The sequence below is a fragment of the Lepidochelys olivacea genome (assembly GCF_965140295.1).
Source record: "Lepidochelys olivacea isolate rLepOli2 genome assembly, chromosome: 7".
Lineage (NCBI taxonomy): Eukaryota > Metazoa > Chordata > Testudines > Cheloniidae > Lepidochelys > Lepidochelys olivacea.
Window position 1 is genome coordinate 34,403,342 of NC_140417.1, and position 14,162 is coordinate 34,417,503.

Sequence of the window (14,162 nt, forward strand, 5' to 3'; positions counted from 1 at the left end):
AGCTGCAGGGTGCCCTTAGCAGGCAGAGGGGAGGGTGTAGTGAGCACCCGGGTGTCCTCAATCTCCGCTGGGATTTTCTATTTATACGTACCTGTCAGCCTGTGGAAGCAAAATGAGGGTGATTTACAGCATCCGGGGAGAGTCCCTTCCCAGGCGAACTGCCCAAATGGGCTACAGAGAGGAAAATTACAGTTTCAGCATGTCTTCAGAATGGGGTATAGAAACAACTTAATGGTTTCAAAGACAGGACTAGTTATGTTGCTTTCCCCGGTTTTCCTTTTACCCGTTTTCACTTCTTTCGGTGCATTTTATATTATTTGTCCTTCTTCCCATCTTTCTTCCTTTTATTTTATTTTTATGGCTGGGGGTGTCTGTCCTTATTTCCCCTTTCTGTTGTAGTCTCTACCCCTTCATTTGTATATTCTCTTCTCCACTCTTCTTTCCCTACTCCCCTTCATGTCCTCTTGGGGTAGAAACCAGAGAGTCCTACTCACCCATCAAATGTGGCTGATGATAGTGTTTTGTAGGGTGACAGTGAATTTGCAGGTATCATCCTCCAAATGCTGATAAGCTGACAGTCTTGTTTATATATACATTTGCGTAGTGTCTTTTGCTTTAAAACTGGGTGCAGTATTCTGTGCTAGATCCTCTGCCTCCATGTTCTTTTGGGGGCCATTGTTCCATTCATGTATCTGACTTGTAAAATGTCCCTTCCTGCCCTGAGTTCCCTCTTCTTAGAAACACACTTAGCTAATTTTCTCCACAGGTAACAATATACTCTAAATTTTTGCAAAAAGAAAAGGAGTACTTGTGGCACCTTAGAGACTAATGTGCAGTATTACATATTTTTTGCCAAGAGTTTAAATGGGCATTATAAAACAACAGTTACTAAAAAGTCTATAAAGTTGTATTGTACCTGATAGGCCAGCAACAAGTTCTACCATGAGGCAAGATGTTAATTTGCATTTAAACTGAAGATGTTTTGACTAAATGAAGTGCATTATCAGAGGCTAAAATGTAGATGTTCAGAATCTATGGTAAAAAGCTAAAAATAACTTGTCAAATATAAAGAGGCCCAGAATACTTCCATAAAGGGGTTTCAAGTAGTTTAAACTAATTAATCCATTATTCTAAAATAATTGATTAACACAAAGTAGTGTCATAACCTATTTTTCTTGTAAACTAGAACTGCTTAACATATAGTTATGCAGCTGTAGTTTACAACTGTTTTTATTTCAAACAAGTGTAAATTTGCTGATAGTTTTGACTGCAGGAGGGAATGTCTTTGAGGCTTCATTATAATCTTTGTACTCTAGCATCCAAGAGATAAAGTTTGCAAAACATTTTATATACTTTTATCCTGCTTTCCAGATTTGTAGTAATCTTGCAGTAATTTATTTTTGACACATATTTAATGGATATTGCAAAAGAAAATTTTGTAGCTGAAGCCTGGAATGAAAATTCCAGGAATTATTTCTTTAAACGTCCACTAAGGAGAAAAGAGCAGAAGTTGGAATACATACTAACTAGTTGCCAACTTTGTCTATTACTTCTGTAGCACAGTAAATATTATGTGACCTTCAGAGTTGTGCCACTGATCAGTAATTGGAGCTTAACATTATTCGGCTTTTGTACTGTCCGTTTTGGCAGATTACACCACAGCTGTAACTGGGCCAAAGGATAACTTTGAGGTCAGGGCAAGTTTCGTATAGATTGCTTTCTTGACAGGGTTTTGAAGAAGCGATCTTTTGGTTAAGTTTTTCAGTGTTCAGCAAAAGGGAGAAACAACAAAATAACTTATTTTCTGGAATTTTGTGAGGTTCAGTGAGACCTTAGTCACAGAGGAAAACTTACCATTTTATTTTCCATCTGGCACTTAAGGTTGAAAGGCTCAGTGTTAAAAAATATCCTACATTTTAGAGGCAGCTACAGCTCAGCCTAAGCTGATAGTGGAAGTCCCACCCCTTGATCCCATTGTAGCTGGTAAGAAATTTTATAACTCTCTGGGTTAATGTATCTAGTGTAGTGATTGGTTAACAGGAATGACAGACATACAATGTGTTACTATTACTGACAGGTTAGTGTGAATGATTGTCGTGTTCTTGTATGTATGTATGTACATTTAATTTTTATTTGTATGAGAGCTTGCAACTAACAGGAGAAGTGAGATTTCGCCTTCCTGTGTTAGTCAGATGTGGCATATAACTAGAAATCCCTCAGGGTAGAAACTCTCTCTTTCACAAGAGTCTGTTATGTACTGCAAAACACTGAGGCCTGACATTTATATAAAGTTAAAGTCCTTTTTTCGTCATTGGTTACTTTTGTCATGATGGCAGCTATTCTTTTTCTTATGCTGTACCTGGCCAGCATGAAATAGTTTGATTTTTGTATGATTTCTCTAAGAACTTGAATGATTAGTTCAAGTCTGGTTATGTAATGTGATTATATTAATCTGTTTTTGCAGCTTGAAAAAATATTTTTAATGCTTTCTAAATAAAAGGACATTAAAGATCACCTTGTGGAAGTATCAAGTCTGATGTGAAATTATTGTTATAGTGTAATATGTGCTGTTGTCTTTTCATGAAATAGATATTAAGAGGTTTTTTTGTTTAACTCCTTAATTTCTGGAACTCCTTCATGATGCTTTTGCTATTGTTTAAATGGATACTCTGATCTGATGTCAGGGTGTATAATGTACAAATTCTCGGTTCTGAAGAATATTTTTTGCCTCTTAGCCCCAGAAACTTGAGGATTTCCCGCAGTAAAATAAAGGTTTTTTCCTGCCTTTTTTTATAGATGAAATGGATAGTTTTGTCATTGATTAACATGCAGCAAATTAGTAATAAGTTTTAACTAGCTGTTAGTAGCTGACTATATCTACACTATCACTTTTGTTGGTCAGGGGTGTGAAAAAACACACCACTGACTGACATAAGTTTCATGGACAAGCGCTGGTGTGGACAGCATTATGTTGGCAGAAGATGCTCTCCTGCCAACATAGCTACTGCCTGTTGTTGGGGGTGGTTTAATTATGTTGATGGGAGAGCTCTCTCCTGTCAGCTTAGAGCAGCTACACAGTAGACTTTACAGCGGTGCAGCGGTGCTGCTGTAGGATCTCTAATGTAGACATAACGATAGTCACTTAAGCAATATGTAAACTGGATTTGTGTGTTGTTTCTATTTTTTTAGTACATTTAATGTATGTGAAGTTGCTGAATTTGTCAGCTTTGTGGCTGTTCACAAAAAAGAAGAACTGTGGCATGAGTTTCTCTGTAGTGCCCTGCCAATATGCCTACAACTTGTCCTGGAGGAACCAACTTTAGTGGGGAGAGTACAGTTCATACTTATTGAATCCTTGGCCTTTTTGCTGAGATTGTGACTAAGGGATCAGTTGTGGTGTGTTTTGTGGACACATGTTCCTTGGGGAGCTGGATTTACCTCACCAAAGCACTTGGAAGTTATCAAAGAACAATCCTTTTTTAGTCACTGCCAATGTTGGAGAGATTCAAATTGCTGACCTAGAGATGGAAGGCAGCTCTGTATTGCTCTGTTTCTTTAAACTGTGAAATGGGGAGAATTTGTTAGTAATCCAAATAGATGATCAGTTTATATAACCAACTAGGATGCTGTGTAGATAGTATATATAGATAATTTTAAGATTAGACCATAAACTTCCTGCTTTTATTAATAATTTATTTTCAAAATATATATTTTTTTAATTCAAAATTAGCTTCTTTTTTGTTCTCCTATATTATTTTCTTTTATTGATCAAAGTTCAGGTGTTCTATTTTATAGTTCTCAAATGTACTTTTCTCCTCTTTAACCCTTATCCCAAACCCCTTCACCTTCTACTTACCCCCACAGTTTCTGGCAACGTTCTGGGTGGGCAAGAGTAAATTGAACTTGCATGTTTAATTTTTTTTGCCTGTGCATAATGCAATAAAATCTCACTGCAGAATGGAATGTCTTATTTTATTTTGGTGTTTCAAGAAGACTAGTTTTGAGAATATTGGTAACAAGTTTTAAATATGAACTCATCTTCAGTAATCTTATTTGAAACATTTGATGTTAGGCCTCTCTGAACTCTTACAGACTGTCCATTAGCTCAGTTTATTGTGTTAAGAAAAATGTAAATACTTCCCATCCAGAGCAGTTTTAAAAGCTTTGTAGATTACTGCAGCACAACATAAGCTAAAACAGGTTTCTCTGACATATTAAATGGTCTACAGATCCTTATTTTCGTCATGAGCTTTTCTTTGTTGTCCATTGAAAGAAGTGTAATTCATGAAACAGAAACTTGTTTTTATGCCAAGCACGTTTGTTAGAATTTAAATGATTAAGCAGTGCACGGACCTAGCATTGTTAGTGCTTTGGCAGAACCTCATTTTCTTTTCCGTGTGTGTCAATTTAAGATTTACTGTTTATTTTCTCTTTTTCTGTTCTGGCATCATTTACACATGACTTAGATTTAAACTTAATTTTTTGCCTTTTTAAGCACTGAAAATTGTTTCAAGTTGCATTGCTTTTTTTTTCCCCCAGATTATTTCTGATTTTCACCTTTGTGCTTTTTTTGGCATAACATGCATGTTCCAACTAGTTTGATTTGTACAACTTTTAGACTGTTTATCTCTAGCTTTTTATACCGTTTTGTGGCCCTTGTATCTGGTTTGGATTTTGGTAAAGTTGGAAGTTCGCTGTACCTTGACAGGCAGCCATTGCAGCTCTTCATCGTATAACTGCTCAATTATTTGTGTTACTTAAACACAGTTGTTCAGTAATATGAGCCCATGTGCACAATGCTAGGATTTAAGATTAACTCTATTAAATTTGTCATAAAAATTGTGCTAGTAACCTTCCCAATTTAAAACATTTTATAGATCTGATTTTTGAACTCTTGCTTGCTTTATTTTTATTTTTTTTTTTTTGGAGTGACCACAGTCATCTCTGACAACTTGATAACCTGCCACAGAGAGTTTTTCAAACTTATCTTGGACATGAACAAAACAGCCACGCATATCACACCGGATGGTGATGTAACTAATTAGATACTTATGAAATGACTCTTAAGATGTTACCTTTGTGATTGGTACTTTGAGAAGCAAGGGAATGCATTGAGAAGCTTTGTGCACCATTGACCTTAAATGCAGATTGTTAATCAGGATAACTTTGACATGGAGTTAAAAGATGAAGATAGAAAGTGAGACATAGAAGAGAATAACTTTTTCCTCTTCCCTTGATACTTAACAAATACACCAAACATAGTTTCCCGAAAAAACTAGGTAAAAGTTTTAAGAAAATTGTACGTTTTAGCAAACTTTAAATTGGCTATTTCAACAAAATACTGAGTGAGATGTTGACTGTCCAGTAACTCAAGTCATGGTTTCTAAATATGAGTCAATCATGAAGTTACATGTGGAAATCTGAACTTATACTGGGGTATCCTTACCAGAAGCTTGAAAATCAATAGAAGATCAATACAATGTGACTGTATTACATGCAGATAATATGGAATAATATTCAGAGCACAAGGGCTTTGTTCAAACAACTTTTTAAATTTGCTTTTAGAACTAAAGCTTCTTTTTTACTAAGTAATCAAGTGTTAGTTTAAACTATTCTGATTTGACAGAAGAGTGATAGAACTATTATGACAGGTTTCAGAGTAACAGCCGTGTTAGTCTGTATTCGCAAAAAGAAAAGGAGTACTTGTGGCACCTTAGAGACTAACCAATTTATTTGAGCATGAGCTTTCGTGAGCATCCGATGAAGTGAGCTGTAGCTCACGAAAGCTCATGCTCAAATAAATTGGTTAGTCTCTAAGGTGCCACAAGTACTCCTTTTCTTAAAATAAATAATCATAATAGTTCTATGTGTTATCATACTGCATAGGAGACCTGGTCATGGACCAGGACCCTATTGTGCTAGGTGCTGTAGAAACACAGAACAAAAAGACTTCCTGTGTCCCAAACATCTTACAAACTAACTCGTAAATTTGGTTAATTTATCACTAAGTCTAAGTTTATAACTATATAAACATATGTATTGTGGTGAATTGAACTGTTGTTTTACCCTCGTGTTTGCTATTTTTCTTGGGTCAAGGCGTTTTACTTTTAAATTCAGATGCTTGTGGGGCCAAGTTGTACCAGCATGAAAGCTTTCGGCATTTTTCAAAATCACTGACTAATAGTTTGGGATGTAGGTAGCAGCAGAGGACAAAGGAGTAAGTTTTCATAAACACAGTGTTTTATTTTTTTTAATTTTTTGGGGGGCTTGATATTGCAGTTGTGGTTCCTATAACTTGTTGCAGTCATTGGAAGTTCAGTGTGTGGAAGGGCAGACTGTGGAGTGTTGGATTCTTATCTATTTTTAAAATTATTATTACACAAGACCCTTGTCGTCTGATCAGGAAGTTTACTTATTTCCAATGTCAGAAGTTGGTCTTTATTTGACTTACTTGAACCTTCTGTAATTAGGTTGGCCTCTGTTGGGACCAATCTGTTCTAGTTCTTTCAGTGGCTAGGAAAGTACATCCTTGAGAATCTTTTTTCCGTAAGTTGACTAATATTGACTGGTGTAGTAGTGTATGTGTATATTGTGAAAAAATGTTAAAATGTAATATAATACAATAATACTGAGCTATCTTTAAGTAGTATCACTTCTGTCTGAATACCTTTCAGATCTTAGTGTTTTCGCAACATGCTACCTATAGCAGTGTTTGAAATCTCTGCTCAAAATGCGTTCTTTGGATCTCTGTTTTATTCTACACTTAACTCCAAATGTTCAGGTTCTTCTTTATGGATCTCAGTGTATCATGCTAAATATGAAAAAGACTGTTAATGCTTTTTTCTCTTCTTTTATAGGTTGCACAGAGCATTGAGGATCACCATCAAGAAGTAATCGCTTTCTGCAGAGAAAAAGGTTTCCATGGTTTGGTTGCATATGACTCCGATTATGCATTGTGCAACATCCCTTACTATTTCAGTGCCCATGCCCTAAAACTGAGCCGTAATGGGAAAAGTCTCACAACAAGCCAATATCTGATGCATGAAGTTGCCAAGCAACTGGACCTGAATCCAAACCGTTTTCCTATTTTTGCTGCTCTGTTAGGTAGGTTAAGTAAGAGAATTTTACATATTGTGACTTGTGAAACGTACAATTTATATTTACAATAAATGATTTGTAAAAGATGTATGTGTATAATATCTTTAACAAAGCTCTTTCCTTGTGTGACCTGTTTCCCTTTCCATTGTTTTTGAGCTATTATATTCTGTCACTCCATACTCACTGCAGCTTTAGGTTCCTTGTGGCACTAACTTGTGCATGTCTGTGAATGCAATCAACTTTTGAGTTGAGAGAAATGCTCTGTGAATAGCTAAAAAGATTGTGAAAAGAGTAATGCAAATCTTTTATGGAAATAAAGTAGGAGTTCTGCAAAAGCTCTCACTAGCCAAAGCATTTTACTTCATGAATGGGAACAAAGTTTTTAGACAGCTTCAGTCATATAAATACACTGTATTTAAGCTCTATTTTAATAACCATGGTTTGTCTTAGTAAGTTTTCAGATAGATGTACTTGTGTAGTCTATCCATTCATGCTAAAAATGTTGAATTGTGTAGGTATCTTGCACTTCCAATGTACTTTTTATCTCAGATATGAGTGTTGTACAAGCATTAGTGCCTCAGCTGCCTGGATCACTTCTCTGTCACTGAGGTGGGTCCGAGCAACCGTTTCACTACAGGACAATTTATGTCCAGAACTGAAAAGTATTGTATTTAATTGAAACTGCAGGGAAGTATTAGTATGCAGTATGTAACTATCTCAGCTAGAGTTTGGCTAGGACACTCTCCTGCCTCTGATGATACATGCCATGAGATCTTTAATGAGCCCAACTAGTGAAGACCTCAGTTCCATGTCTCATCTGAAAGATGTCACTTTTAGCAGCACAGTACTGCCCACACCATTCTAGCACTTTGTTCTATTACAGATTTGCCAATTACTGTATCACTAGTACCATTGCAGCACTGAGGTTTTCTATGGGCGACCTCCAAAGAATAAAACTTACATAGACTGGTATCCTAAATTCTGTCTGGGCAAAAAAACTATTGAATACATGTTTTCCATCATGGTATGTTGGATAGAGCACCAGACTAGGCTGAGAGACTTGGATTCTATTTCCACCTTTCCCATTGACTTGCTGAGTGACCTTGGACGAATCGCATAACCTCTTTACTTTAGTTCTTTCTCACTGTAAAATGAGTATAATACTTCAAGTGCTTTGAAATCTGTAGATGAAAAGGGCTATGTATTACTCCCTTGACATGCCAGTGCTCTAGTAAACACTAAAATTCATACACAGACACACACACACTTTGTCAAGGCTAATATTTTCCCCACTAAAAAGTGAAATCCTTTTACATAAGAATGGAAAGAACCATACAGCAGTGAGTGATTCAAAAAAGACTTGCAGTGGGATCATGCAGGAAATAGATAAGATTTCTGGTCATGTTAGTTCATGTTTTCTTTCCGTGTCAAGAATAGTTATCACCACCACTCCCCAAATTGATAAATTGTTATTAATATGAAGTACTGGTAAAACAACTAGTGATGCTAGGAGTTTTATGTGGGCGGTGGTTGGTATTGCTGTTGCTAGAATCTGTCTAAACTGACACTTTAAATAACAAAATAGTCCTTAAAATTTGTTTTTAGCAGAGAAAACCTTGTCTTTCTGTGATTTAATGTTTTGAATGGCTTGTAAGCTTTTTGAAGTATATTCCACTGAAGCTTATTTATAAAACAAGCCTGTTGAAACAAAAAAAGTTACCAGGTATTTTTGTGGCTTGCTTTGTATTGGTTCAGACCTTGAATAACCATTGAGCTAACATCCTGACTGATTTTATTGTTTTCTTATTTTTTGGAGTCTGAGTGATGTAGCTGTAGAAAAGATTCTATATGAACTCTGGGCACTTGAACTGTAGGATTCTTCAGGCTTATCAGTACTATGCTGTTTGTCATTGAATATTGTAATTCATGTTACTGAATTTAGGCACTGCAGTACTATAAATAATTAAACTTTTGTAAAGTTTTATAGGAAGGGTTGTTCGTTTATTTGGGCATAGTGTCACTAAAGTCATCTCAGTATTTTGAGATACTACTTGTTCTTGAAAGATAGTGTGTAATTTTAATCAATCTTAAATACAGTTAAAGTTGTATGTAATCTGCTAAATGTTTAAAAGCAGCACATCTTACGTAACCTGAATAAAACTATAGGTGGGCTGCATGTCTTGACAGATGTCTCAGGCTTGGCTCATGTGGTCTGCAGGTGTCCTCTAAACCTCATAGATGGGTTGAAGGCATCACTTAGTGTTAAGGATGCCTAAGGGCTTGTCTACACAGAGAAAATAACCGGCTCTGCTGTAGTGGTATAATTATTCTACTGTGGCTATGCTAGTATAACTCCCCTGTGAGAACACTCTATTCTGGAATAATTACAATTAAGATAGTATCTTAAACAGCAATTATAATTATTCCAGAATAAATTACTGTTATATCAGAATAAAGTCACTTATTTCAGAGTAGTGTGTCAGAATAGGAGAGTTATACCAGCATAACCACAGTGGAATAATTTCACTATATAGTTATGCTAGTCAATTTCCATGTTTAGACAAGCCCTTAGTGTTTCTGTTTTTAGTCTGTGTTGCTAGTTCCCTGTTAAAGTTCACCTTTTGGGCTGAAGGTTTCTATACCCGGTGCTACCCAAAGGTGAATAGCTCTTAAAACTTTGAGGGTGAGAGAGGCTCCACCATTACTGAGTATGAACACAGTGAAGACAAATGGTGAACTTTCTTATAAAAAAAAAAAAAAAATGGCTGGGGTTAAAAAGTTGAAACTTGGCAGGGAAGTGCTTTTGAGTATTTCAGCAAAGTGTTTGGATCAATTTTGGGGGTTTAAAAATCAGACTTTGTGATGGGTGTGTGGGTATGATTTTTTGCAATCTCCTCCTGAAGTTTTCTCTTAATTAGGGAGCACAGTTTGTATTGTTCAGGTTTAATTTAGCTGCTTATTGTAGGAAGGAGAGTGCCTCAGATATTGGGTAGTTAAGATGCTGCCAGGGACATCCTGTTTTGGGTAGTGTGTGCACTTAACGACGTCTGATCCAACTCGAAAACAGTGGGAGTTTGGACCTACTCAGTAAGTGTTGACTTGTATACTTGAAAACCTTGTGTGAACCTTGGTCAGTGGAAAACTAAGCACAGTGTGAGGTAAGGGGCTCTTATTTAGTGCACTCCTTGTATTGGACAATGTTTTTAATTGATGTCTAACCTTTTTATTTAAAAAAAAAAAAGTAGTAGATGTCATAAAAATGGGGAAAAAAATTGAGGTTGCATAGTTAAGCACCCAGATCAGGAAACAGCGGAGCTAAGGTTGCTTGTGTAACCTTAATCTCTTCCCCATTGTGCGTATGCAGTATAAGAAATCTAATTACTCATTCACATGCTATTTCTCAAACAACAGGGTTGTTTTATTGTTTTTGTTTTTTGTTTCGGTAAAAGAACTTCAGGTACATTTCATAATTTGTACTGTCTTCTATGTGTGATATATCAGACATAAGTACTTAAGTGCAGCTGCATCTTCTACTAGTTATCTTAAATTTTATTTAAAAATCCTATACTTGAGAAATGATCATGTGCATATATTTATTATAGCAGTTTGATTACAAGTGGACAGAGTTAAGCAGATTGACACAAGGAGGCATGACGGTTGAGTATCAGGCCCAAGGGCTAGAAACATAATTATTTAAAATGAAATCTTCGATCCTGCTGAAGTTAATGGGAATCACCCAGGAAAGCTTCCTACATGTCCACGTTGAGTGGATTTTTCAGCCTTGAGTTGAGGTTTACTAATCCTGACTTAAATTTGGCTCCAGTGACCTAGAGGTCTGTAGCGATGAAGTAATTGCTCTATGAAAACTGTTTGATATTCTTGTTGTTCTTAATGGCCACGTGAGGACACACAATATCATTTCTCTCCTTGATGGTAGTCTCAGCAGGAAGTGAAGGATTTGAATGGGCATGTTGACTAAATAGTTTGTCCATTCAGGTAAGGAGTGAGATATTCCGTTCGATTAGTTTGAAGAATTTTGAACTGCTTTTTTCTCTGCAGTTGTTGTTAAAGTTTGCAGTCCTCAAACTGTGATCCAGAGGGTATCCTCTCGTGGTATGGAGAGGGTGACTAACAGCAAGGTACTGGTTTCCCTCAAGTCAGCTAAAATACATTATTTTCCTAATATTAATTTTCCTTGTAAATAGTTGCTGTGGTTGCCACAGCAATATGTGATTTGTGAATGGGAAAGAAAGGCTAAGGGCTGATCTATACTGAAAAATTAGTTTGACCTAGCTGCATCGCTCAGGGCTCTGAGAAATTCAGCACCATAGTTAGGTTGACCTAACACCCAGTGTAGATACAGTTAGGTTGATAGAAGAATTCTTCCGTTGACCTAACTACCACCACTCAGAGTGGTGGTATTGGAAAACCCCTTCCGTCAGTGTAAGAAGCGTTATGGCATTTCAGAGGCATAGCAATAGTGCTGTAGCTCGACAGTTTCCACAGCAGCAGAAGTGGTGAAAAAGTTTGAAAAATCCTGCTTTAAATATATTGAAAGCACTAGAGACTAAGCCTGTAGCTTTCTACAAACTTAGTAAATATGGAAAAATACTTTGTTGCTACATTTATGATAGTTAAATTTAATTGAGTCTGTAAGGATTTCTTCTCATGCTTTGTAAAATCCATTTTCAGATGCTGTAATGTATTGCTTTGTCATCAGTGAATCATGTTCTTGCTTTATTCAAGTTGTTTCCTCTCATTTCTTCAAACCTTTTTTTCTGATTGCAATGTACTGTGCTTTGGAAGATCAAAATTATTTAAATAACTTTCCACTTTGCTAAAGTGGTTTAGCTGGTAAATGACCATGTAGCTTGGTCATTAACTTGCCAGCCTTTTTCATTCCCAGGCTAACCAGTTGACCGGAGATAGTATTTACTAAATAATTAGTAGAACTGCATTGCTTAATAAACTATCTTAAAATTAGCCCATATTAAAATTAGCAAATATAGTGAAAATATGGGGAGAGAATAGTTTCAGATGGTGGCTTAGTTACATTTTTGAAAGTAGGATTTTATGTTAACCTCTTTGTAGTGATAAACACCCATTTTTTCATGGTTTGTGTGTATAAAAACGTCTTCTGTATTTTCCACAGTATGCATCCGATGAAGTGAGCTGTAGCTCACGAAAGCTTATGCTCAAATAAATTGGTTAGTCTCTAAGGTGTCACAAGTACTCCTTTTCTTTATGTTAACCTCTTGTTCACCCAGCATTGCCAGACTAAGCAAATTTGCCTGATATTTCTCATGTGTATTGTTTGCTGAGGGCAGACTTCTGTTGGAAAGGTTTTCAAAGCTAATTGGATAGGCCACTTGGAAAACATGAGAGCTTTTAAAAAGAACAGTCCTCAGTATTACAAAAGTTTCCTAACAGTTTTTAGCAACCTTATCTCAAAATGGCTTTGTCCAGTTACTTCAGATTTGTTTTTTTCTATTGGCAACAATGAATAGGTATTCGATTATTTTTGGAAAGTGTCCGTTTTAGCTTGAAGTCATATGAGGAGTATTAACTAAATTAGGAGATAGCTGTAGAGTTTGTTAGATATCCAAGTGAATCACATGGAGTTCAGAAAGGATCAGCCAGGATGGGAGACAGAGTTAAGTGTCTTCAGTTGAAGCTTTAAGAAGATATCTTATTAACTTCTGTAGAGGCTGCATCTCCCACATGAACCCTAGCTCTTTCTGTATTCTGAATTGTTGTGACTCCAGATATAAAACTTAGACAGATTTAGAATAGTATATACAGATTATTTCTGAAAAAAATTAGAACACTTCAGCTATTAAAATTTAGATAATATAATTACATTAATCTGAAAATTCAAAGTTAAGGTTGGACTTGAAAAATATGGAAATGCAGAGTTAATATTTTGCTCTTAATATAGGACCTTCAGGCTTTGAAATAATTGTCCTTCTGTAACAACATTTTCTTCAAGTGCTTGCTCATGTCGATTCCATTCTTGAAGTGTACATGCCCACGTGCCTGGTCATCGGAGAGTTTTTCCTTAGCGGTATCAGTAGGGCCAGCTGTGGCATCCTCTTGAGTGCCGCGCTCATGTGTTGGTATAACAGGCACTGCCGAGCCTACACCCTCTCAGTTCCTTCTTACTACCCTTGATGGTTACTCGGAGCACCTTTCCTTGCATAGGAAGGGCTAGAGGTTTCCTCTCTTCTGACTTTGAGCCTTAAGGCTTTGTAAATAGTTGTTTATAGTAGTTAGTGTTAAGTATAGTAACTCCTCACTTAACCTTGTAGTTATGTTCCTGAAAAATGCGACTTTAAGTGAAACGATGTTAAGCGAGTCCAGTTTCCCCATGAGAATTAATGTAAATGGGGTGGGGGAGGAGAAATTAGGTTCCAGGGACATTTTTTTATCAGATTATGTATGGGGTGTGTGTGTGTGTATATGAGGGTGGGATATTTCCCAGGGAATGCCTTACTGCTAAATGATGAACTAGCAACTGGCTGAGCCCTCCAGAGTTAACTCATTGTTGTTAATGTAGCCTCACACTCTACAAGGCAGCACGAATGGAGGGAGGGGAGACAGCATGACAGACAGACACACACCGTGCATGTGTGTGTGTGAGAGAGAGAGAGGCAGGCACATTTCTCCATTAGGTAAGGGGACCCCACTCTTAAGTACATTGCCTTGTTAAGTAGATCAGCAAGCCGAGACCGCAGCTGCTGCTGCCAGGAAGCTCCCTCCCTCCTGAGTCCTGTTGTGTATCCCCCCCTGCTCTATGGAAGATGGGGTAAGCAGGGTGCAAGAGCAGGGTGGAGGGGGACACCATGACATTAGCCCCCCTATCCCCTGTGCACAGCAAGCTGGAGGCTCTGGAGAGCAGCTCCAAGGCAGAGGGCAGGAGCAGCACATGGCAGAGAGGAGAGGGACAGCTGAACTGCTGGCAGTTGGTAGCGTGCTGGGCGGTTGCTGCTGCACAGGGACCTTAGGGCAGTGGGGAGCTGATAGGGTGGCTGCCGGTCCACCCTGGTTCCAAGTCCCCAGTAGCT

At 37.2% G+C, this 14,162-nt stretch overlaps 1 protein-coding gene across 2 annotated transcripts in view; it reads left to right on the top strand.

The window, feature by feature from the left end:
- The window catches only part of FAM120A (family with sequence similarity 120 member A), a 118,044-nt gene that overhangs the window by 2,484 nt on the left and 101,398 nt on the right, over positions 1-14,162 (top strand). For both annotated transcript variants that reach the window (XM_084633549.1, XM_084633548.1), the window contains exon 2: positions 6,858-7,104. In XM_084633549.1, coding sequence (XP_084489675.1) covers positions 6,858-7,104 — 247 coding nt within the window. The remainder of the gene's footprint in view (positions 1-6,857; positions 7,105-14,162) is intronic.